General features: G+C 33.1%; 1 protein-coding gene across 2 annotated transcripts in view; it reads left to right on the forward strand.

Annotated features, from left to right (window-relative positions):
* ptprn2 (protein tyrosine phosphatase receptor type N2) overlaps positions 1-26,751 on the forward strand; it is a 1,088,657-nt gene that overhangs the window by 1,008,480 nt on the left and 53,426 nt on the right. For both annotated transcript variants that reach the window (XM_039753609.1, XM_039753610.1), the window contains exon 14: positions 12,046-12,240. In XM_039753609.1, coding sequence (XP_039609543.1) covers positions 12,046-12,240 — 195 coding nt within the window. The remainder of the gene's footprint in view (positions 1-12,045; positions 12,241-26,751) is intronic.

Below are 26,751 nucleotides of genomic sequence, written 5' to 3' on the forward strand. Positions count from 1 at the left end.
TTCAATCTTCAAGCGCATGTTTATTTGTATATATGTCCTCTTTTTAGAACTTGTTTATTAAGTGTGATACAGTAGACCAATTTAATGTCACCCAGTGCAAGGCTTCAACCAACATTTGTACCTCCCCTTAAAATCTGTACACTTTATAAAATATTACTGACTTTTGCTGTCTACAGCACTGTTCATTAATAAGTTGTCATGAATGTATTGAACTGTAATGTGAAGGCTATATATTATTGAACTAATGCACAGTTTATATATATTTTCACGGGAAAATTATTTATCAAATATATAGAGAAAGTTTGCTTTTTATCACTAAGTCCTCAAGAATGTTTTGCACAAGTTATGAGAATAAGGATTCATTCACCATATTAAACCACATGGCCTTTGCTCATCAAATTATTATATATTATATAAAATACAGAACAGAAAAAAATCTTCTGCATTTCTCACATATATTTATTTACAAATGTATATTCTCCATTCCACAACTCACATCATTCAGTCCCTTTTAAATAGCAATATAGTGTAACCACCTCAACTCTTGTTTTTTTGGGGGCTCATTCCTCTCTTCTTTTTTAATTGTGGTCCATTCATGTACCATGTTTCACTTTACTTGAAATATGTTCGTCTTTGATATATATTCTGTTTGCAAATAAATTATTTCTTTGGACCTTTGGCCATGTGCAGCTCTTGATATGATGATATTATTCATTCTATAAGTGCCTGTGTATTTCTGTATGTGTCCATCCATCCATTTTTGGAACTTGCTTATTAAATACTGGATAGTGTAGAGCAGGATGTCATTGAGTGAAAGGTATCAACAGACATTGGTTGGGACATCATAAGGGATTCTCACCTATATTCCCTCTTATTTGGCCAATTTAGATAAACACACACACACACTAATATACAAATGCAAGCCTTGGCACCTTGGTATGAATATATGATGAATATTAAAACTAGCAGAGACATGTGGAAAAAACATTCATACTCAAAAAAGCCCAACCCAGGTGTAGAGTGAATCAGGTTTCATGTACTATAAGATGGCAATGTTGGCGATAGTGGCTAAGGCATCTGACTTCAAATGCAAAAGGGTGATGGCACAACCTTTGCCTCCAACTGTGTAGGTACTGTAACTATGAGCAAGTCACTTAACCTTCCTGCAATACAAGTAGAACGAATACGTGTAAACAAGTGCAACATGTCCTTACTTTAACAAAAATGGTCTTAGATAAAGTTGTCTGCCCAATATAAGAACATATATTTATAGAATTGGAGAATAAAGGAAATTATGAAAGTTTCATGCCAAGAGTGGAAGGGCCAGGGCTTGACCTTAGGTGGAGGCAAACCACAAAGGTTGCATATTAAAGTGTGCATAAATACACATTTAAGCATGTGTAACTTCAGATCTCATTTTTTTAAGAAAACAAAATTACTTATTATTAAATGTATTTTTCTTAATATATTGTATTTGTTAATTTCATAAACATTGCTGTGCCATGTGTACTTTCCAAATATTGCAGATAAAACATTGGCAATTCTTATAATCCTCATATTTTAGACATTTTGTGATGATGGAGGTGTGTCAATCAACTTCATACACTGTAATAAATTTAATAAAAACCTGATAATAGCCCTTTAATACAATGAAAGGTTTTCTTTTTTTCAGTGCAACCTGCAGAATGGCAACTCTGTTCTGCACACATCCACCATTTAATCCTCTTGAAAATACACATATTGCCTGCAGCTTTTGATATCCCATGATAGATTATGATTATGGTTTAACTGTGTTGGACATACTATAAAAGGTCTTCTGGAAGAAATTAAAACACTATGGAAAAGCCACAGTAGAAATCTGGAGTTAAACGTGTGTGTGTTTTTATGTTTTGTACAGTACACTCTTTGGTTTATGTTAAGGTTATTTAATGTTTATATTTAAAAGCCTCACATAAAAAGTGTTAAAGCCATTGTGATTTCCATTTTTATACTGAAGTTATTCACTATGTATAAAACAGCAAACTGTAATTATATTGTTCATGGAGTTAATGTACTTATGTAAATAACACGCATGCAGTATATACAAATAGACGCATTTGCTTTATTTTAAGTAAATGCATGTATTAGGATAAAAAAGCAGACGTGACAGACACTTGTTTTGTGTGCTTGCTCCAGCACCTTTGTTCATCACACATTCAGCGTGAATGTGGTGTATGGACACCGTGACGACAGATTCGGGACTGCTACTCTTTTTAAATTCCCTTTCCAGTGACGAGGCGCCGAACACTTGGTAGTCGCATGACTTCTGGACCGTACTTTTGCAAGGTTTTACAGTCGGAGCTCTCCGCTCGTAGAAGTGCTGCCTAATGCTTTCGCTTCCGCCTATCCAATAGTCGAAATATTTGCAAAATGCGAGCGAGTCACGTGCGCTCAACAGGCATTTGGTATTTTTTAACGTTACATCATTGCACTACGGTTTGCGACGTCAGCACACTTTCGTTTTCATTTTGGATCCTGATTGATTTCTCGATTTTTTAGGAAAGTAAAGTGCTATCGTTGTGGATGTGTGCGTTGTCCTGAAGGAGCCGTGTCATGTATTTTGAATACACCGAATATGTGAATTTGCTTGTCTTGTCCGATGCCGTTTTTAGCCTTCGAGCTACACCAGCAGCATTGGCACCGACTTAAAAGCTACGCCTCGGGGATTTAATCAGGGGTGATAGGCATGTGAATAAACCTCTGAGCACATTAGCGAAAGCAGGGGATTTTTTTCTGAGCCCGCAAGTCGGACGATGCTTACCAGATGTAGAGTGGCCAGTCGCAGTGACCGGTCACTTGTACTTACATGCAACCACCTTGCGCGTAACTCTGAAGGTGTGTAAAAGGTTTTGGGGTTTTGTATGAAAGCATCATTTCTTTAACGCCTACGGCTGATCAAAATATTACCTTTAGTAGTTTCCTAAACGAAGTATCGCTTTGCTTGAGAAGTGTCTTAAATTGTTGGAATTGTTTATAGAGAAAGAATGCCGGACATTTAAGAGCTGGCTTAAAAGCAATTTAAAATTCTGCCGCTTCGTGTATTAATTACCGGGACAAAAATATTCGAGGTGACAATTTTAATTAATAGGAGCCGTAATTAAAATCGTGCCTTTTTAACAAGAAAATTATTTAAATTTTACTGTCTGACCTTTTTGCCTTTCCTCCTGGGGCTGCAGTAGTTAAGACGATATTGATTTTTTAATGAGCTCAGGTTTATTTAATGCATAGAAAAAAAGGAAAACTGCTCTCTTTATTAGCATACTCTTCAAATTTGTCTATCAGTGTTTTGTATTCTATTGATAAGATTGCATACTTTCTGTTGGCATTTTCACGCACACACACACACACAAATTATATATATACATTGTATGATTTTATTTTTACTTAAAATACACATACTATGTTATACATGCTATTTCTGGCCTTGAGTGATTTCTGGCTGCATCTTGTAAAGGTTGGGAGAACATGCATATGGTGAGGGTATCTGCTTAATTCTTTTATACATTTTTAAAAACATTTTAAGTATGTAATTTGATTGATACTGAATTTAAAATTATGTAATGCTAGTCGTTTATTTACAGACAAAATCCCATTTAAATCTACTACTATATGTACAATCATTAACATGTATGGATTGAACAGTTTGGACAGTTTAATTTCTTTTGTTACTCCACAAAAAGTTTACTATCGCTAGGAAGTTATCTTGGTAAAATTATTAAAAGAAAGTTGTTGTGTGCATCATTTTAATTGACATATTTTAGCCAGGCACTGAATTTGAAAGCATTTAAGTTGATAACTTGAATGTATATGAAGAGTAATTTAGCACAGAGTAGTGAGATTAGGGAGGAGCAATGCCAGTGACTTATTGATACGTTCAGTTCTCTTATTGCTTTTATTTTCGAAGATAAACTCCCCATTTCTCTGCGTATGCAAAGGTGAATAAGGAAATATATTCAGATCTACTGTATTTCTGTTATGCAAGTGTGATATATACAGTATATATAAAATGTTTGTTTCTGTTTATATCAATTTTGTCTTATTTCTGTTTACATTTTTTTAGTGAGCTTTTAATAAACTGCAGTATATTTCAGTATTAATTTACTTATGAAATAAATGGGTTGACCCCTATTGAGTATATGATATTTATTCAAAAATATTTTACTGCAGAATAGACATGAATCTATTTACATAGGAACTAAACTTTAGCATGCAGTGGACTTAACGGATGATACAGTGTCAGGAACTCTTGTTTTTGTATTATTGTCCTTTGATATGTGTCGGAGGAGACATTTTTTCTTTTTGAAGTAATAATGCCCTTTACATGGTTTAGAAATTGTCATTATTTGAAGAGAACAGATGTTTATTTTACTCATTTTTAAACCTCTTTTAATATGTACATTTTTCTAGAGCCTACATTTTTTCAAGAATACTATGAGTGTTCAGTATATTGTATTGCTTTGTGTGTAATATATAAACTTAACTCTATTACTTATATCATAGTATGTAAATGTATCTAGAATTTGTTCTCTTTATGCGGATGGAAAAACACTCACTGTGTAAATGGATATGTCTTTTCACAAAATGGTCTTCATTATTCTTATGCTACAGTAATGGCTGATTAAATTTTGCTGAATCATAGGGTATATATGCACACAAAAACACACACATACACATATATTTATAATTTCGTATATGTTTGCATATGCACTAAATAATTGAAAGAATGGATCTTGAAGTGTATGCACAAAATGGAACTGGAAAATATATTTTCCAGTTTTACTCGTATCTAAGATTTATTTTGTTCAAAACATTGCTCTGCATTCAGTGTTAAATCTAGCCACAGTAACAATGTGTGTATGCCATTTATCACTAAAATATCGTAAGTGAAATATATAAAGTATTCTTAAAATGAGAAATTATATTGAGACATACCGTTATCTGATGGTGGCTAATCATTTGCATTGTAAGAGCACCTTGTAAGCCATAGATTGTCTGATTATTAGGGTGACATTTAGTAACTGCTGCTTGTATATTTATTTTTTGTTTCTTTATTAATGTAACTTTTCCTCTCTGTAATTCCTTTATTAAACTAACATCTTTTAGGAAGATAATTTTGACACAATTTTGTATTTCACTCAGTCTTGCACCCATTTCATTTACTGATGTTTTGCATTCATCTGCTTCTATTTAGCCCCTTTTTTGTCTTCTTTTTTGGCTCCTGCAACATTTCAAGACAAAGGGCTAATTTAAAAACAATATGCCTGCACGTGTCTGCAACAAATCCTTCAAGCACTCTAGTGCCAGTCTGCCTAGTTACCCACTCTTACAAAAGCCATAAACTCTTTGTTGGTTTTATTCGCCAGACTGAGCATGTTGTTTCCTCAGCACGTTCTTTTATTTTAAGAAGGCCTCTGAGAAAGGCTTTGTATTCATGTGTTTGAGACAGTCTGTAAACAGAGACGCCCAGTCCACATCGAAGCTGTCATCATCCCTGTTAACTGGCAATTATTAATGTAATGGTGGAGTGTGCGTCCACACTTACTGTTGTTTAGAAATGCTTCATTGGTTTAGTGCGAAGTATTAGTGAGTCATAGCATGCTGTGACTTATAACCCCTTGTTATGTGAACTTGAATGAATGTCAGTGCTGCACTGATTTCTGTCAGGATATACATTTATCATCCTAGAAGACAACCTGCTACACATTTTCAACCTATTTATATTCACTTGGTTTACTTGTGATGCTGATGCTGATAGTACTTCCATATATACAGTATATATATACTGTATGTATATATATTTATACTATATATATATATATATATATATATATATATATATATATATATATATATGTATTCAGATAAACTATTTTATATAGGTACCCTTTGGGAATGAGATAAGACTTTGTCCCAACCCTCTAATGGAAACAAAAACAAATTGAACATGTGAACATGTGAAAAGAAATGTTTGGATAATATTAAACATTTGTCTATTTAATTCTGTGTCTATGTAAAAAATATTTGAATGAAATGTAACATTTCAAAAAATATAATATTTCAGCTGTTTGTTTCTTCATGGCTTTGTTTTAGCATCTGAAGAATTGTTTCAATTTTTCATCACTGAATGAGTTTCCAACAATTTTTTCCTTATATTTTTGTTTGTGCATATCACATGTTGCTGTACAAACAAAAACAGAATGTAAACATTCTTGACCGACATATGTAGGCATCTCTTATTGTCACATTTCTAATATACAATATGTGTATATGTATGTACATACATATATTAAAATTATGCTGGTGTGTCTGTGTCTGCGTTTTTCGTATATGTGAATATATATGGATATACTCACTACTTTGGGGATCTGTGATTCATTTATTTTGAGTAGTAATTTTATCTTTTGACTGTGACACAGTGGTGTTTTCGTTTTGTTTGAGTAATACTTGTGAATTTAAATTTATGCAGGTAAACGCTTTTTTATTACAAATATTTGGAGGCATAATGTTTTATTTGCTATATTGTTTTAACTTCAGGGTTATGGGGTTACTGAAGTCAGAAGCTACATTGCAGTATCGCTCACAAATACTATCTCTTTCAGCAGATGTACATTTTTGGCTACTATCCATTTCAAAATATATAAACATTTTATCTAGGTAAAAAACTAGATTAAATCAAAAAGTCTTTCAGAAGTCAAAATATCCGAGAGAATTTATTTTGTAAGCAAATGAACACAACAAAGAGCATAAGAAGATGAGAAGATAACTCTTTCATAAACGAGACAATATGGCTGACCATGATTATCAGCTAAGCACCTTTGGGACATTAGCATAAAAAATAAATATTGCTTATTAGATGCAGAAATGGCCTCATTTCAACATGATTGTGTGTTTCAATTTGAGCAAACTTTTGCAGAAGTGAGTAAAGACAGATGCCAGTTGTTATATTGTGCACAGAAGAAAATATTTGTTGAGAAATAAGCGAAATCCTCACTAATAATAGCTAAACATACAAGCAGTGAATAGGAAATTTCTCACACTTCATCTAATACATTTTTTCTCTATCTGTTTTTCCATTATTTTATATTTGCTTACATGTGTAAGTACTGTATTTCCAGGAACATCCAAAGGTAGAATTTTATCTTCTGTGTTATCTCTGCTGTCTTTTTTTAAGTAAATTGCATGAAGATAATCAAATTCAGAAAACTGTTTTCATTGTTAATAAAATGTGCCTTCCTATTTTGAAATGGGTGTACATTTTTATCTTGATACATACACTGAATTTGTGTTGTCTGCGAAGCTATTTTCTTCAGTGTCCTGAATAACAGTTCTTTCTTAGTTTTAGTTGATAACACACTATTAAATTATCTGATAATTGAACAAGATGTTCAGGAAGAAACAGGGTGATGAAGTGTCCTGACAATTATCTGTGCACTGTATTTTGTTAATTTACTATTCATATACTGTTTTCAGAGAAAGCATATTTGTGTGTTTATGTATATATATATATATATATATATATATATATATATATATATATATATATATATATATATTAGAAGTGTGCAAATTAATTTAAAAGTAAAACGTACAAATAGCAAATGCTTCAATTCTTTGAAGATGATCTGTTACTTGGCAGTGCTTATTGTAGATTTTTATTCTAAAGGTTGCAAAGATGCACTGCAGCAGAGGAAGAACTATTTCATACATAGTGTCTTTAGAAGTCTTGTATATTAAAATATAGGGAACTCTACAGTCTTTTAAGTGCACCATTGAAAGCGTAATTTACACATCAGTGACATTAAAGAAGAGACTTGCTGTATATACCTATTTTAAATTTAGAATTTCAATTTGAATAAAAGTCCTTATAAATAAAGCTCATTTGTGCCATTATCCATGGAAGCTTTATTCCTTATAGATAATATATAGTTAGTTTATAAATTTAGTGTGAGATGTTCTGCTCAATGTTGACTTGCCATTTATAAACTGTGTAATACATGGTAATCTCTTCTTCTCAAATGGGTTATTATGGAACAACACCATTTTAAATTTCTTTTAATTCAAAGATAAATATTGCTTGTAACTGACTTGGCTCAGGAGCACAGAGTGAATCAATGGCTGAGTAGTAATTGCTTTACCATACATTCGTTTTCATTAATCTTTGGATATTGTTCACTACTCTAGCTTTTTTGTTAATAATCTTAACATTATCTATTTCCTTTAGATTTTTTAATTTCCAGCTTTATACACTGTATATATGTTTAGAAAACAAAGGACGGTTTGACCTATTGCTCTGTACTATCTGGGCAGTGCAGCTGTCAGTATTGATATATAATAAATACGATCACTAACTGTTTTTATCAGAAAGAGTTTTATGAAAACATTATTATGCAATATTATAAACAATGGCAGTGGATTATATTTACTTAACTGGCTTTATGTTCATATTACTTTGTTTCAGATACCGCATACAGTATATCAGAAAGGTTGCAAATTAAAAAGAAAATCAATAAACCAAAAACAAATTGTAATGATCTTTGCACAGTATGTTTTAGGCATGTTAGAAACTTTAGTAGAAAATGTGAATTCTTAGTATTATTTGTACAGAAAATTTTTTTTTATTCAAAGTATTGTACAAATACTAGGTGAGAGGTAGAATGCAAATATAATAATTTTTAATTTACTGCAGAAACAAGATAGCAAAATATTCCTATTGCTTTTCTGTCTTTTGAAAAGTCTATCCATGCATCCATTTTCTCTCCTGCTTTGTTGGAATCTGAATCCAATCCCAACAACAAGCAGCTCTGGATGTGACACCTAGCAGTTCATTGCTTGGAATGCTGATGTCCACATGAACTCCCACACTCAGCTAGCTAATACTGGTACCATTTACAGGGACTAATTGACGTATCATTAATACTTGCAGGATGTGAGAGAAAGTTAGAATACATAAAGAAAACCCATGTGCAAATGGGGTAGAAAGGGGGTATGTACATTTTACACAGATCAGACTAGGAGCTGAAAATGAGTTCCATTTGGATAGTAAATAAAATTTGTAGGTGTAATACCTGATTGTTTAGGCCAAGAGATTCATTTTAGGCAACACATCTTCATAATTTGTAAATGCGTAGTATTATGATCAGTGCATAGAAAGTAATTATTTATACAATCCTTGTTTCTTCAGCATTTCTGTGATATATTTTTTATTGTTTTGGTAACCTAGACACCTAGTTCTTAGTTTTCCAAGTCCAAGTGTACCTGAAAAGTAAATGATTAACAATTTTTGTTATTTTTTAGTCAGACATAAATAATGAAAGCAATTTAGATATCTTGATTTTTAATCTTAAAACGTAATTGCTGGTTACTAATCCATCATTGTTTTAAACTTTAAAAGAGTGTAAAATTGCTTACTATTTTCTACATTAAATTTTTTAGATTTTTCACAGCAAATTGGGAGAATCAGAGTAAAGAGACTACACCTACTCTATCCTATATTTGCTTTGAAAAATTTTGCTTATTAGGACCACGACTGAGCAGTTTTCTTCTCTTTCAGATTTAATAGACAGCTTCTTGCAATCGCTCTGTCCTGGGTATGATATTAATCTGCATCCAGCCCTGCAAGCAGGTCCTCCAATTTGCAGGGAAAACCTTGGGTTTGGTGGCAGGATTGGCACTCCAGCCACTGTAAAATAACTCACACTCTTCAGTGTGTTGCTGAGGGGTCATCCATTGCACAGCTGCACTTGGATCTCAATCCGGGTGGTTCGTCATGTGGTGGGTGCGGCAACGCACTATAATCAGCGCATGCTCCCAACCTTCTTAATAACTCTAAAAAGAATTCAAAAGTGCTTAAATGATCTGACCACTTTTACAAAATAGTAAATGGTATCATATGGAAAGCCTCCATAGCCTACAATTAATAATATTTTCATCTTCATCATTGTGCTTGTCTTCCTTTATATCTAATTTGGGATTACCAGAGGGATAGGGCCTATCCCGATAAGAGGCAGCATATGGATTAACAGCACCCCATCAATCCTATGTTCACCTGTGCACAATTAATATGACTTGTTTCTAAACATTATTTGTGTGTTAGGACAGAAGTAATATATTTGTAAATATTGTAGACCTGCATTTAGTTTTATGAAAACGTGAACTAAGTACTTGGTCCAGGTACATTTAATGAAATGTAACTAAAATTATACTGCTACATTTTTCATCTCCCCTCCTGCTGTGCCCCCACAAATCATTACCTTTCCCACCATGTTTGGGAAACTCAGTCACTTAAGTATTTAAATGGATTAGGATTTTAGGATTTGCACAGAGACACACACACACATATATATATATATATAGTATATATATGTATATATATGTATATATATATATATATATATACACACACAACATTTAAATAAAGGATAAAACAAGAACATGGATGAAAGTGTAAATGCACAGTTGGTGTAAAACATTTTACAACATAAAAAAATGTAGAAATAACAGACCAACAGGATGTTTTAAAATGCAGAATAATCTAAAGACACCTAATATTTAAAGAAATAGCCTGGCATTTACCATGAGGTGTTTTTTACATTAGTTTGCCACCATTGCTTTTATAATTACTTTGACAACACTAATGAATATTTTGCACCAATTCATCCATCTGTTTTATAAAGTCACTTTTTAAATTACATCGCCATCAGGAATGCTAATACATGTTTTGATTCAATTTAACACTTTTAATTAATTATAGAAGACTGTTCATAGTCAATTTTTGTAATTTACTTAATCCATTTTTTAAATTTTGGTGTCTTTTGAGGTTTGCTCTTGATTCTTGATTGACAGAAGCTTCATAGTTTATGCTTTGACCTTCCCTAGTTTCATAAGTGTAAAAAGTCAGATTTTAAATTTTGAATTACGTTATGGAAAACTATTTTAAAAGCATTATTTTATAAAATTTACTAAGGACTTAAATGAAGCATGAGTGAAGACATGCCTGCAGAAAGGGTCTGAAAGAAAACTGCAATATTATAGTAGAGGTTTTATAGATTGAATTTATTTTTTCTGTTCACTATTAATTATAGGCAGCATCAAATGACCCTGAAGTTCGAGGTACCCTCAATGCCTTGGTCGTTTTAATGGTGCATAGAAATCTGTCTCCTTTGTACTCCAAGAGGCCTCCTGCACAAAACAAAACTACCAGTGAAAGAGCTGAAATTGTCTGAAGCTAAACTTGCAATTCCTTTAAACCTTTGCTTCTCCCATTTTAAGGGAACAATTATTCCTCTGTATATCAGTTCTTAAGGAGTTTTTTTTGTAATATAATTCAACTAAACTGAAGACATGCTTCTTTTTCATTACTTTCAAAAATATTTTTTCCCTTCAATTTGTTTGTGCCCTTGATAAGCTTACTGATTCTAACCTGCCCATCCCTACAATGTTATGCCCTTGGTTTCATTTGTTCTGTTCTCTTTACTGTACTGTATACACACACATACAGTTTATTTATCATATTTTTAGCATATTTTAATGGCTTGCATGATTTTGTTGAAATTGTTATGTTATGCATTGCTGTATGATCATATGAAAAATTCTGTCAGAAATGAAGTGTAGCTGCATGTTGAAATTAATGATTTGTGCACAGTTGTTGGGTTCTTTATTTTAGATGTGCCGAGATCTTTTATGTATGTTTAATTTGAGTGCACTTTAAAAGTATTCGTGTTCAGTGCTCTTGATTAGTTTGAATATGGTATGATTATCAGCTTTCATTAGTAATGTTTTCATTACATTTTAAAATTGGTTTCTACAGCTTAATTTTGTTAAATTTACTATATATAAGAAATTCAAAAATAGTTTAATGTCCTAATATTTTAATTATTAGTGCATTGGCATTAAAATGTAATTGAGCATTTATTTTCAACCCTGTCAAACAAATGCAGACTATATATTTGTCTTGGATAGGAAATGTATGATGATTAGCTCAAAGTTATCTCTTTTGTTGCCTTTTAGGAGCTGTGCCGGCAGCGTATGGCTGTCAAAACATCTGATCGTCCAGAACCTTTGCACACTTCACGCATTAATAGCGTTTCATCTCAGTTTAGTGATGGGCCTATGCCAAGCCCATCCACTCGCAGCAGCACCTCCTCTTGGTGTGAGGAACCTGTCCAATCAAACATGGATATCTCCACTGGGCACATGATTCTGGTAAATAAGTTCTTTTCTGTTATCACTAGGTGTTCCATGACAATCTGTAATGGCTTGCATTGGCTTATACATTCTATATAAACACTATATTATTATACCATATGTGCAATGTCATATAATATTCCATGTATTTATTCCTTATTTAACTAATTGCTTCCCAAGTATCTTATTTGATGCAATGGTATACACTATTTAATTATTAATTATATACTATCTTTGGGAAATGTTAATGTTTGAACTTCATTTCAGTTATTTTTATTGTGTAAATTCTAAGTAACAATATTATATTTTCCAACTCTAAAAAGAAAACTTAATTTCTTGATATTAGTAGCATTATAGTGTGTTTCTCATTTGTGTAGTGCTGGCTTTAATTTTTTTATACCATACAGTTCATACTTAGAGATATATTCCGTTAAACCTGAGACTAAGCAACTTATCTAACAAGTATGAATAGAAAAGCAACAGTGTATGTCACATTTGAAATTTTTAGGCAACTTTCCCATAATTAGAGGAGGTTCCAGGTTTGGCAGAAGACAGAAGATTTTTGTTCAAAGCAAGCAAATTAGCAATTTATAAGAAGTAGTATTATTGGGTATTTATAATTAATATATTGCAAAAAGCTTTATTGGTTTTTTAGGTAAAAAGGTGTAGTACAATATAAAGAGAGGATTCATTCATTCATGTGCCTATTTTCTGAGCCTGCTGTTTATATCACAAGATCCCAGGAAGCCACACATATCCTGTTAGTAATTTAGCAATTTTGCACCATCTGTTATAGAACATAGCATTGAGTATTACAGAGCATTAGCATTATAGAGCAGTGTTCCAAAACAACCCCAGACTGATGCTTACTTGATTATGTTGACCTCTTTTATAAGCTGGTAAGTGAATAAAAGTAAAGGTAAATGCATAGCCATGTGTCCACCACACTGCTCTCTACATCTGAGACAATTTAGAGTCATTATTTTGCCTAACTGCATGCCTTTGGATTCTGGATTTAGCACAGAGTTCCTTGTAGAATTCCATATGAACACAGGGAGACAATGCAAACTCCAAACATGTTCACCCCAACCAAGAATGTTTTTTTAGTTTATATCATGATCATTTTAAGGCAAAATGGTGATGCTTAATGGTGAGTTTTGATTTTAAGAAAGCTATGAACCATTAATATGTAAGTTGTTCACCAAAAGTTAAAGTACAAACTAGTCCCATCTTGCATCAGATATAAAGTGACCAGAATCAGAATGATCATTTAGCCTAAAACAATTGGAAAGAGAATTGATTTGTATAATTTCACTCTGCCGTTTCTGGTCAGATTTATGTATTGAATAACACCTGTGCAATTCACTTCACTAGGTTTCTACAGTTAATAAATTAGTTTATGCATTAGAAACAAAACTAAATTATACTTGCCTTTTCAAGATAATACCATAGTCATTCATTCATTTATTTTCAGAACTCACTTATTTTAATACAGTATCACTGAGACCAACACCCTTAATGAAAGAATTAAGTACAAGGCAAGAAATGTCCCAGTATAGGGTGCCGGTGAGCAGACACTTACAGGCACTTACAGACTGCTAATTTATAGTTGTGTATGTATGTATGTAAATATGTGTATATATACAGTATATGTACATTCATTCACTTTTCAAAGCCCATTCGAAAACCATCAATTCTAGGTAGGAATTTAGTGTGTTTGGAATGCCATTCCATCACAGGATACTTCAACTCCTTCATACTGGAGTCACTAGTCAGTTGCATTTGCATGTCTGTGCTATGTGAAAAGTATTTGAGTTCCCTCAGATATCCAAAGTAGACACAGGTGGACAGAGACTCGGCCTAGGGTGGTAACTGACACTTAGGTAGTGAAGTAGAAGCGGTAAATCATGAGCCCCCATGCTGTCTACTTTACTATGGCAGATAATTTGAAAAAGATGCTTTCTACAAAGCAGTGAGGAAAGGTTTTTAGGCAGAGCAGGGCAATGCAGTGACTAAAACACTGAACATATGTCCATGTGACTCACTTGTATGACTTTGAGCGAGTCACCTAATTTGCCTATACTCCAAATGTAGAAAATGTACAGTATAATGTTTAGACTTGTTTTGTATTATTATGTGTTCTTTGTCACTGATTTATTATTGTATTCATATACATAATGCATTAACATTTCCAGCTTTTTTTTAGTTTATCGGGATTTGGAAGATACAGTGGTTTTCTTTTTGTTTTATTTTATTAAATGCCTGTCAAAGACCAAGGACACTGAATTCTTGTGAAGTGATATAAGTCTTCGATAGCAGCTTCAAACCTAGACATGCTCTAACACGCACGCATGCATATAGGCTATTCTTCTGTCAGCTGCATTAATCCCATTATAGGTTTATCTGTGCCTACTCATTGTTACTTCTTTATGCAGCTAATTTACCAGGGAAAGCAACCATCTATATCGTAGCAACCAGGAAAATAGTGAAGGAAGCTGTTAGCTATGTAGCATTATTTTGGCTTTATGTAAATTAGGCATTTAAAATAAAGTAATTAATGAAATTGCCTGTTCATTTAAAAAGCGAAGGAGTTGCCTGTTGACACATTGTTTCCGTAAGACTAGTCACTTTGAAAACAAACCCTGTGACTCAGTGTATCTAGGACAGTGGAACGCAGCAGGCATGTGTATATCTTTTTGACTGTATTTCGTGTTTACATTAACATTCCAATGCAGCTTTCAGGATCTGTTGCTCTAAATGTCATAACAGATCATTTCTGTTAGAGTAAAAGTAGCCTGAACATTTTTTTATAATCTTCTTCTAAGGTCAGTCTATCCTAAAAGTAGTTAAAATGAAATATTTATAGTAGAAACTGTGTGATTTATATAATTGTAAAATAATAACTTGCTGTGGTGCAAAGAATAAAGTACTTACTCCAAAATGAGAAATGCATAACTCTTGTAGAGACACAAGAGGGTTTTTCTGCATTAAATGTCAGTTTTCATAGGCAGTCCTAAAAATTCTGATACTAATTGTTTAAAAGGCAACAGTTCTAGAATTTTATTAAAACAGCAAGTCATCTTATCTGTGCTATCTTGTATCATTTTGATATTTCCTGTCTCAGATGTTTTATTTTTGCCACATGTTATTGTGCCCTTTGTTGGATTAGTGAGATTTTTCCAAAAGATTTGATAATGTCAAGGGGAACATTACACACTGGGTCTTACCCTTCCCTTGGCAAGAGATATATAACACCCAGGTATTTCAGCACATTACAACAGCTTGTTACTTCATTCCTTCTTGTACTGCTTTATTTCATTTTGATTTTATTGAGCACCTTGGGCAGCTGTAAGCTCTAAGAAAGGGGATTAGTGAGTGTTTGCCTGACATACACTGATCTCTGCAGCTCCTGATTGGATTGAAATAATCCCTTTACACATTGCAAAACTCCATTACTTCAGTATTAGCAAAAAAAGGGGGCAGTTGCAGTCAGGTACAAACCCCATAAAATAATACTCTGCTTTGCTGAAAGCTGATAGACTTCATTTTGAACAAGATTTTTTATTGCATTAGTGCTTTTTAATGAATATTTGTTTTCTTGACAAACTGCCCAAAACAGAAGATTGTCACTTTTAATTTGTTTTCTTGTGTCAATACACCATCATTATAAAGAAATTCTTATCTTTTTCATTGCTAAGATTTAGTGGTATTAAAAATAGCTGGAGAATGACACAATGCAGTCTCTCACAGGGTGAAGTTTACATACTCTGCCCATGTTTAATATTATTTCTAACATCATTCTAAATGTGAATGAGTGTGTGAGTATGTAAATGGCTGAGACTATATCTTGTGATGGACTGGCACCATAACATCTAGGGCTGGTCCTTGTCTACTGTCATTGTCTCTCATTCCTGACAGTGTAGAGAAAAGTGGTTTCAGGAAATAAATGTAATTTGTATGCCGTAAAGAAAATGTTTAACACATTTTACTTTAGTAATAAATGTAAATATCTATCTATCTATCTATCTATCTATCTATCTATCTATCTATCTATCTATCTATCTATCTATCTATCTATCTATCTATCTGTCTATCTATCTAACTATCTATCTATCTATCTATCTATCTATCTAAAAGTTGATTTACACATGAAGACAAACTAATGAAGACAATGTAAAATAAGATATATATTTATACTGAATAATGTAAAGAGTTATTTACAAGTAAGTTTAAATGTAGTGGCGACAAAAAGAATGTGAACCCTTTGGAAATAACCACATTTATGTATAAATTTGTCTTAAAATATGTCTATCTATCTATCTATCTATCTATCTATCTATCTATCTATCTATCTATCTATCTATCTATCTATCTATCTATCTATCTATCTATCTATATTCCTTAACTTTGAAGGTAGAGTGAATCTAGGTAATTCTTTTTTTAATGCCCTTTAGGCTGATGTTATTTCATTGTTTTCAAAATTGTCTGGATTAGATACTTAATAATTTCACTACCAATATTTCAGTTAAGATAGATGGACTCAGTAATATGCTCTTTTTTATAGTATAGACCTTTACATGTTGTATGTATCATTAACTTTTATCTTTAATACTGTGTCTCTTCACTTTAGGTATTTTTAGTTATGATATTTTTAAATTGGTGATCGTTAATATCATTGCCATTATTGACATAAATGTTTGTACTATTAGGCATTAACTCGATGGTATTGTTTTGCATAATGATCACATCATAGCACAATAGAGCATTGGTTACTGTTCTGGACCTTAATCTCACAGCTGTTTGTGTAAAATTTGCACTTTCTCCCAGTAACTGTGTATGTTTTCCCTAATTTTCCCCTCATATCACAAAAACTTATTGTTAGGTGAAGTGGAGACTTTAAAACGTGGTCTGTGATGAGATTAGATGTGTGGATGAGTAGGCCCTATGTTGGATTGGTTCTTGCCTTGTACCCAGGGCAGGTTTCAGCTCCCCAGGACCCTGAATTGCATTAGTAGTGTTTCCCTGGACCAGATCCTGAATTGTATTTGAGAATTTTATATTCACACGCTGTATGTATGCTTAAAGTGCCCACAGCTAGCCATCGTGATACACTTTGCCAACTATATTTGACCCTTTCCTATTAAATACAATAGAGAGCCATGACGCTGTGTAACTGTGCAATTGAGCAGAGTGGTGGCTCTGAAGCTAAGGATCTGCGCTGGTATCCTGAAGGTTGCTGGTTCGAATCACCATCACTGCCAAAAGAAATCCTACTCTGCTGGGCCCTTGAGCAAGACCCTTAACCTTCAATTGCTCCAGGGGTGCTGTACAATGGCTGACCCTGCACTCTGACCCCAAGGGGAATGCGAAAACTAACAAATTCCTAATACAAGAAATTGTATAAGGCGAAATAAAGAACAAAAAAAAAACCCAAAAGGCAGCAACCAGTGACCCATAGTTTAAGAAACTATGATCTAGAGTAATAGGAATGAAGGAATAAAATAAAAAGAATTACCTGAGACAGTAGATGCAGTAATATACAAATGAATGTTGCTTTTTTGATCAAATATTGTATTTAAGTACAGAAATCAAGTAACAAGTTTGCCAATTCAAATCCTGCCACTTGAAAATTGTAACTTTATTTTCATTTTCTTGTACTCTTTTTACCTTTCTTTGACTATTTGTGCATTTGTGTTTATTGTTTACTCTAAGAACAGGAGTTTATTTTTCACTCATTTATGTACATTTATACAAAATTATAACTTATTTGTGCTATTTTGTTTTGGCATGGGCACTGGCATTTTGTGGGATTCTATTTACTCTGTAACTCACGGCAGTTTGTTACGTGTGACATAACTGATGTGTCATTTGATTGCATTAAATGTCACCGTTTCTGTCAGTTCCCAATCTGAGATTTCTGATATCAAAAGGAAAATCAACCCCTAAAGACCTTTCTTGTTTAGCATGCCTTTTCCAGCTTTTAATGTTCAGCCACATCTTTGATTTTGTTTACTGGTTTTTGTTTTGGCTTTGGTTGTTTCTTGCTTCTTGAATTATCAGTTTTGACCTTTGCTTTGTTTTTTTTATTACATCTCTTTTCCTGATCCTTTACATTTACACTGCCTTTCGTTCCATTCAGCACAGCCACCACATAACTCTGTGATACTGAGCAAGGCCCTGACACTTAAGCTGTAAACAATTGTAACATATCCTAATGTGACATGAGTGCCTTGAATGAAGGCATCAACCAAATATAGAAGAAGAAAATTAATATTATATCCCAACAGATTAGTATTACTTGACACAGTCAAGCAATATCTTAATCAATCATTTTCTGAGCCTGCTTATCCTGAGCAGGATGGCAAGGTAAACAAAAATAGTTTTTCTACAACTTTCTGAACATCTTACATTGATAAAAAGCAGTTCGATCAATGCATACATTTTACATTTAAAATTGTAATTCATACTATAAAAACTATGCTTTTTATTTTAGTCTCCCCTTTTGCAGTATCAAGAGTCTTTGGTTACTGGGCAGCTAGTCACACTTGACACACCTGTTAACTGATGCAAAAAAGGATAGTAAATAACCTCTCCCAAAGCACCAGGTTCTAAGTTTCAAGTGAATCGTAGATTTTGTTTTGCTACAGTCTTGTGTGTTCCATGTTTTTGACCATTCAGTGTAAAGAAGCAGAGTTCTGTACAACTCAAATATCTAAAAAGAATCCAGTTTTAATGACTGTTTAATAAAGGAAAGCTACTTTGCCCTATAAAAAAATACTTTGTCTTCCTCAGCAAAGGTCTTTTGCGCCATACCTATAGTTTTCATTTAGATTGGAGTTAAGATTTAATGACCCAAAAATACTTGTGCCGGATGAAAATGTTACCTTTTGTGCAATTCAATGAATGTGAGACACTTTTCCTAAAGCAATGATTGCTAACTCAGCTTGATATTTCAAGTTTAAAATCCTTCTTTAGCCATATGGGTAGTGACGTTTAAAGAGCTAACAATCCCTTTGCTTAGGCAATTTGAGAGCTACAACTGATTCTGGGTTTATTATTGCTCAGCTGTGAATGACACCATTTAAAATATCTACTCCAGCTATAGCATGTAGGGAGATTTGTATGAGGGCTTGTGTTTTTGGAGATAGCGCAGGATGTACACACTAAGTCTGGAGGAGTTGCATGGAGTAGGAGCCTCACCTGAATGCTTCAGACACAAAGCAGAAACCAGTCATAGAAACAGTGCAGTCTGTTGCATAACCTATTCAGGCATACATTCACACCAGTAGAATTTATAATTTTAGGTTAACTTAACCAGCATGTTTCAGTAATTAAATTATTTGTCCAGAAGTATATCTGTGCTTGTGTTTCAATGTTTCATGGCCTTGAGGTTTAGTTGCTTGTGTTTCTAAGTACCCTGGCCATTGGGAAATTTTTAAAGATTAAGTTAAGGCTACTAATGGCAGAATACCACATCAATGTGAGTTGCAAAGTGTAACTAAGATGTTGGGGATTCCTTCACGACATAAATGCACACCATTGTGCTACAGGTGGGGAGAGTGGTTAGTGTTGCTATATCACATCTCTAGAAAGTTGTGATTGAATCCCATCCCAGTCCCTGCCTCCGTGTTGTTTGAAGGTTGTACCCATATCATATTCTTCTGATGTTTCTAGATCATGAGAATGAACAGGTTGTATTAATTGACTAATCGAACTTGACTCACTACTGACTCCTTCGTCATTCCCAATGCTTCTGGGATAGGTTCCAGCATTAGATCACTAAGAGTTTGTTTAGATAGTTCATAAATCCATCCATCCATCCATCCATCCATCCATCCATCCATCATCCAACCCGCTGAATCCGAACACAGGCTCACAGGGGTCCGCTGGAGCCAATCCCAGCCAACACAGGGCACAAGGGAGGAAACAAACCCCGGGCAGGGCGCCAGCCCACCGCTGGTGGAACACATTGATCAATCTAATGATCTTTACATATAATATGCTACCGTGGCTGTCTGTTTGTCTGTCCAGGTTTTATGAATTATTTCAAAACAAATTTTTTAAACAGCATACAATAAATCTTCATCCCAAAGTTTACAATTGCCTAAATAATTATCATTTATGTAAACTCTTTGTTAAGTAATGAGTGTTACTGTAATCAAAATGTGTCTGATGCAAAATAATTCACATTAATATTAGATTTTTTTAATAGATTTTTTTGCTAAGTTCCTTAATTCCTTGCAAATTCTAAACACATGCTTATAGGTTGAATCATGTGTCTGACTTCTCAGTATGTGCTGCTTTATTCCTGTGTGCTTGTTGGGCAACGATTTAGTCCAGGCTGATGCCTACTGCTGCTGGGATAAGGCAGATTTAGAAACAAATTAAAAGCCTATAATGGAAAATTGTAATTTTCTGAATGAAGAAGCTGTATATAGTATCTATTCACTGTCATAAACTTTTCTTTACCCTGGTTATTGCAAATGTGCACTGGAGCCTATCTTGACTAACTAACCATTTTATTAGTTAACACCTCTAAAGAAAATCATTGATTGGCTTTTATTGACAAGATGAACAGTGAGACCTGTCTTTCTCCAATAGCTATGTTTTAGTCTTGAATTAATGAATGTACACTACATCAAAGTAATTTAAACCTTGACTTTAAACTTTAGAAACAGGTCTGAAAAGCAGTACATGTAACAGGTTATATACTGTACACCACCAGTTAGATATTGTGTTCATAAGAATTACTTATGATTTTTAACTTGAGTGCTTCCTGACTCACCGGTACGAGAAAACTCCACATACAGTATAATGTGCTGATTGACTCATCTTTATGTATAAGATGTCAAACTTTTCGAGGTTCCACAAAGTTCGTATTTTTGTCCCTCTGGACCTGAAATACCCCTTATTTGTAGACAATATTTTGTACAGGAAATGACACCATTATGATAAAGAGTAAATCAATGTATGTCTACAGCAAAATTAATCAGAAGTCATACATACCACATCACATAAACCCCCAGTAACTTTTGTGTCAAAGTTAGTCCTTTTTGCAAATGAGGATTAGTAATATAGGCATTTGGAGTGTCATTTTATGCTATTTTGAGGTTGCTGATCAAGAATATATGTTTGATTTTTTTTATTTTTTACTGGTGGTCCTATCCTTTTATGAGCTACTTCTGGAAGGTTAAAAATGACAAATTTTAAACATAAGCACATCATTTTAGACAGTTTCAAAGTCACTTTATGAATATGAAGTTATTTTTTGATTTTGATCCTTTACTAGTGATATAGCATTCTATGGACCAATATCAGAGGATGAAAAATGACAAATTTGTATTACAATTGAAAATATTTAGACTTTAAACATTTAAACTGAAACATTTTAATTTTTCAAATACTTGACATAACTATTCTTGCTTATTATGTTCTTCTACCTCATGAAGTAAATCATAACATTTCTAATGACCACAAAGATTAGGGGGACTCGCGTTAATTCAGACTCTTTTCTGCCCTTTAAATCACTTTAATATAATTGAGTATAGACTACCTGGAGAAAACATGCATGCCACAGACAGCAAAATGTACTCAGATAATGACTAAGGCAGCTTTTACAGCTTTTTCTGGTAGTTTATTGCAAGGCACATTCACATATACATTTGTTCTCCAAACAATTTAAATTCATCAATTTACTTAATGAACAAGTATTTATTTTGTTCATATTTTTTTAAAATTTTCAATGTATTTTTATTTATCCTATTGGTCTTGTACGTGTATTGTTTTTTAAATAACTGATGAACTTTTAAACATAATGGTAAATAGGAAAGAAAATGGTTTCTACTTAACCATACTGTCTTTCTAAATTAAATTAAAAGCCAGCAGGCGGAAAACTAGAATTAAGAAACTGCCTTTTAATAATGTGTGAAACAACTCTGAGTTATGATTGCCAATGGAAATATTGTATCCTTAAGTTCAGAACAGCATCATTAAAGATTTACAAAACCAGACATTTAATTTTATTTTGACATTTAGGCGGCTGTGAAGGTTTTTCTGTGATCAAATATTTTTGAGTTCAGCAGGAAATTTCTTTTATTAATGCTATCTTTATCCTTATATTTTTTCTTTCTATATTTAATTAGTTGTTTAGTTTCATTCACTCAGTGCCACGGTACAGAGTACAGATCATTGTGATCATATCAACTGAATGAATTGTTTTTTTGTTTGCTTTAGTAATATGGTAATAATTTTATCATATTTATTTAACATTTGGCTAACACCTTTAACCAATATCATGTTTTAATTATTTAAAGATTTATTTTTATAGTTAGAACACTAGCAAGTTAAATGACTTGCTCAGGATCACACAATGAGGCGCAGGCAGGAATTGAACCATCAGCCTTTTTGTTTCAGCGCCTTAACATCTATACCACAATGTCTGCGGTTTATAATTTTCATTTTAAAAAGTCAGTAAACTGCTAATTAAGACTTTCTTGTAAGATATTTATTATTAATATTGTTTCTGTTCATTCCTAAGGCTGTATTTTTATCAGCTGTATCCTAATTACTGTGTATGATAAAGATGACAAGTAGAATTTATACATTTAATGAACAAAATTAGCACTAAGATTTATTTGAGCATTGTCCATCTTGTGGTATTCCTAATTAAAATTGTATTGTGCTGTTATTGTATTATACCACAAAATATGCAGTTATGACCAAATCAGACATTTCTTAGAGTCACTTAAATGAACTCATCTGCCTCAGTCAGTAACTGTGTTATCCACTAGTTTTGCAATCATTTGAGGATGGCTTGGTATGGGCTGCCAAACTGTGACCATATCATTAAGAAACAAGAACAGTATATGGAAATTAGTCCTATGATTATTATAACACTACTTTAGCAGTTTTGCAAAGTCATTGATTGTATAGTATTAAACATTTTAAGAATGCTAGGTAAAAAAAGGAGTAACATAAATATTGGCCTAATAAAATATTGTACGGAAATTACTGTCCTTAGTTTGTCTCTGAAAGGTTACATACATGTTAATCTAAATGCTTTGACTGGGCTGAAATTTTATAAAAAAAAATACATCATGTAGGAATGTGGGGATGTTTTTTGTTGTTTCATGTTTTCCACTTACTTTTGACTTATACACAGAATTTAATTACCTGAATAAAAATATGTTAACATACCGTTATCATTGTCTGCATATATAGAGAACTAAATGGGAGATAGATAGATAGATAGATAGATAGATAGATAGATAGATAGATAGATAGATAGATAGATAGATAGATAGATAGATAGGTTAAAATTACACCTCTGGATGAATGGAAGAATACAATACAATACAATTTGTTTTTGTATAGCCCAAAATCACACAAGAAGTGCCGCAATGGGCTTTAATAGGCCCTGCCTCTTGACAGCCCCCCAGCCTTGACTCTCTAAAAAGACAATAAAAAACCCTTGTCAAAAAGAAGGGGGTCAATACAATACAGTACAATACACAGAACAGAACAAATCCTCAATACAATATAATAAAAATTTTAGAAGTACGGAGTAGAATTTAACAGTAGATGATATCACATTATATGATTTGGATTTGTTTAAAGTCCTGGAGACCTCATTCATCAAGCTGCCTCCCCCATTTGGCCATTCCACAGCTGAAATAGCGCTAATCCAATGAAAGGACCCCTCTTTCCCACGATTCCTGCGATCCTCCATCAGGGATAACTTTACCTTTGGCAGGCAAAACAACTTGGCAGGTAGGCCGTGGCATCAAGTGCCACATTTGAGTACCGAGAAGAGAAACAGAATAGGTGAGGGTTAGTATCAAATTATAACTACCATGTTACTTATGTTTTAGTGCTAATGTCTATCAACAGAGATGCAGTCTGTACAGTTAATCAACAGCTCTAGTCAGGATATGCTAAACTGAAGTAGTGAGTCTTCAGCCGGAATTTAAAAGCTGAGACCGAAGGGGCAGATCTTATAGTAGCAGGCAGACCATTCCACAGTTTAGGGGCCCTGTAACTAAAAGCTCGACCTCCCACTGTTATTTGCTTAGTTAGTACTTAATTGATCCCGATGGGAAAATTCAATTTTTCCAGCAGCCACATTCTGTAGAACATAAATTCATAGTGCAAAACATTAAAAAAAACAAGTTTAAACTATTATATTAAGACCTAGACTGATTCATATTCTTGTATACTTGTTTTCTTTTTTGTTTTCAATTTGTAACTTCACAATCTCTTTACCAGGCCTTTGCACTATGGCTACTGTTGAACTGGTTGTTTTATTATTTATTATTCGTATTTGTAATATATTATTTTCTATGTTGTTCTTCATTTTAGATTTGTATGGAGAATGTATTTTGTCTTACTCCTCATTCTTTATGTTTTATTTGTTATGCTAATGCAATGCTTTTGCCACCTTGTGACCTTTGTTGTACTGTTGCTTTTGTGCTTAAGTGTTCTTGTATCTTTGCTTTTCATAGCCATGTGTGAATATCATCCAATTGCTTCCATTTGCATCCCTTTTTTTAAATACAATAATACAAAACTAGAAGATTCAATTCTAATAACATAATACATACTTTGGGGATAAACGTATACACATGCATATTAACTGTATATATTGATTTTTTGATAATCCTAGTTTACTTGATTATTTAAATTTTATTTTTTCATTTGGTCCTCTCTCTTTTTCTGCCAGTTTAACAGATATTATCTGAGTTCACCCAGGAATGCTAACTGCATGTTGTGACAATTATTTTATTATCTGAACAAACATAATTAAACAATAATCCCAACATACAGTTATGCCTTGTAATCCTTTGCTTTTAGTTGTTATACTAACTCACACCCACACACTGTTCTTATTTTAATAGTAAACAAACAAATATATAATAAATAAAAAATACGTAATCAATACATATTTTCTTTGCTTTTTTGTTACAGTCTAAATCAAAATGAGTAAAAGAATGTAGAGAAATTCAAAAACACCCTCCTCCCACCCATACCAAGCCATGGTAGGTTTTATTTTACCAAAATAATCTACATATCACCAGAGCGTGCTTGTCTGTTTTTCCACCAAATCTACAGATAATGCTGGTAGTTTCTGCATCTGAAGGGTAAATCAATGTCCCAAATGAACACTAGACTTTAAGCTCATAAAATGCTTACCATGGACATACCATTTAATCGACAGTCAAATGGTGCTGATGCCAAATCAAGTGTCATTGAATCTGTTCATCTGGTTTGTTCAAACTCATACTATACCTATCTTGGAGCAAAAAAGCCAAAGCTCTGGAAAATACAGCCTAAGGCGCATTTAACAATTTCGGGGGCTAAATCTGACTTCTTTGTAACAAAACATGTCAAGAGCTTCATTGCCACTGTTACTTCTAGACATGAACCTTACACAATTCCTCAATTTATAAAAAGGGAAGATGTTTGTTTTTTAAAAATCCTATACCACATTACATCACTCAGAAATTGTTTGCTCTATAACAATTGCAATACACATATTTTTTTTTTCACAGTATATACTGTAGGATTCAGCCACCCTTCATGCCCCCCCCTGTATGTCTCATTCCCTCTTATGCTTACCCAGTAAGATATGTAATAAATACAATAATTAATATATTGTACGTTATTACACCAATGAACAATTCCATTCATTACACTCTATAAAACTTTAATGTTTGTCAAACTGTGACCATTGGCACTATGCTGTTTGCTACTTACTACTGTTTGTAAAGTCATTAACGTTTGCCTTTTTAAGGCACTTCAGTTATCATACATTTTCTAATCCAGACTGAAGTTTTTTTTTGTTTTTTTTTTGTATAAGAATCATTTTAGGCTAGTGGCAGTGAAAGATTAGTTCATTTTTATAGCTCAGATGATGTTATTATCCTTTTGATGATTTTATTATTCATTCACGTTAAATCAGTTTGACTTGCATGGTGTCTAAAATATCAATACTTTCTTTCACATTGGAGAAAACAATGAGTAAATTTTTTATTTCAGTCATATGTAATGTGCCTAATAAATTTTAACATATTGTGTTACTCAGTATACTGTATGTTCAAAACCAATTGCTTTCATGGAACCACAACAGCATTCATTTTTCTTGCTTCTGTAATATTTCTAGGGATTAAGGCACACTTATGAAGTTTAGGGTTGTGGGATCCACAGAATCAAATTGGCAGAACCGAATTCCGGGGAAGGTGCCATAAAGTTAATTCAGTGTGATAAAATAAAGAGTAAAAAGGAAGATGAAGCTTGTCAAATAACAAGATTTGTTTCTGCATTTCACCATTAAAATTATACAAATGTGGTATATTTAATGAGGGATTAATGGATATATTTCTCACACATACAGGGCATTATTGAATCTTTGTTTAATTGGGTGTTCATGCTGGGCACAATCAGTGTGGTTCTGTATATTGAAAGATTGTATTTATTTTTCCTCAGGTAAAATATTTATATATTTTCTTACAGCTTTATATAATGCCTAGGTAA

Source organism: Polypterus senegalus, chromosome 5, assembly GCF_016835505.1.
Source record: "Polypterus senegalus isolate Bchr_013 chromosome 5, ASM1683550v1, whole genome shotgun sequence".
NCBI lineage: Eukaryota > Metazoa > Chordata > Cladistia > Polypteriformes > Polypteridae > Polypterus > Polypterus senegalus.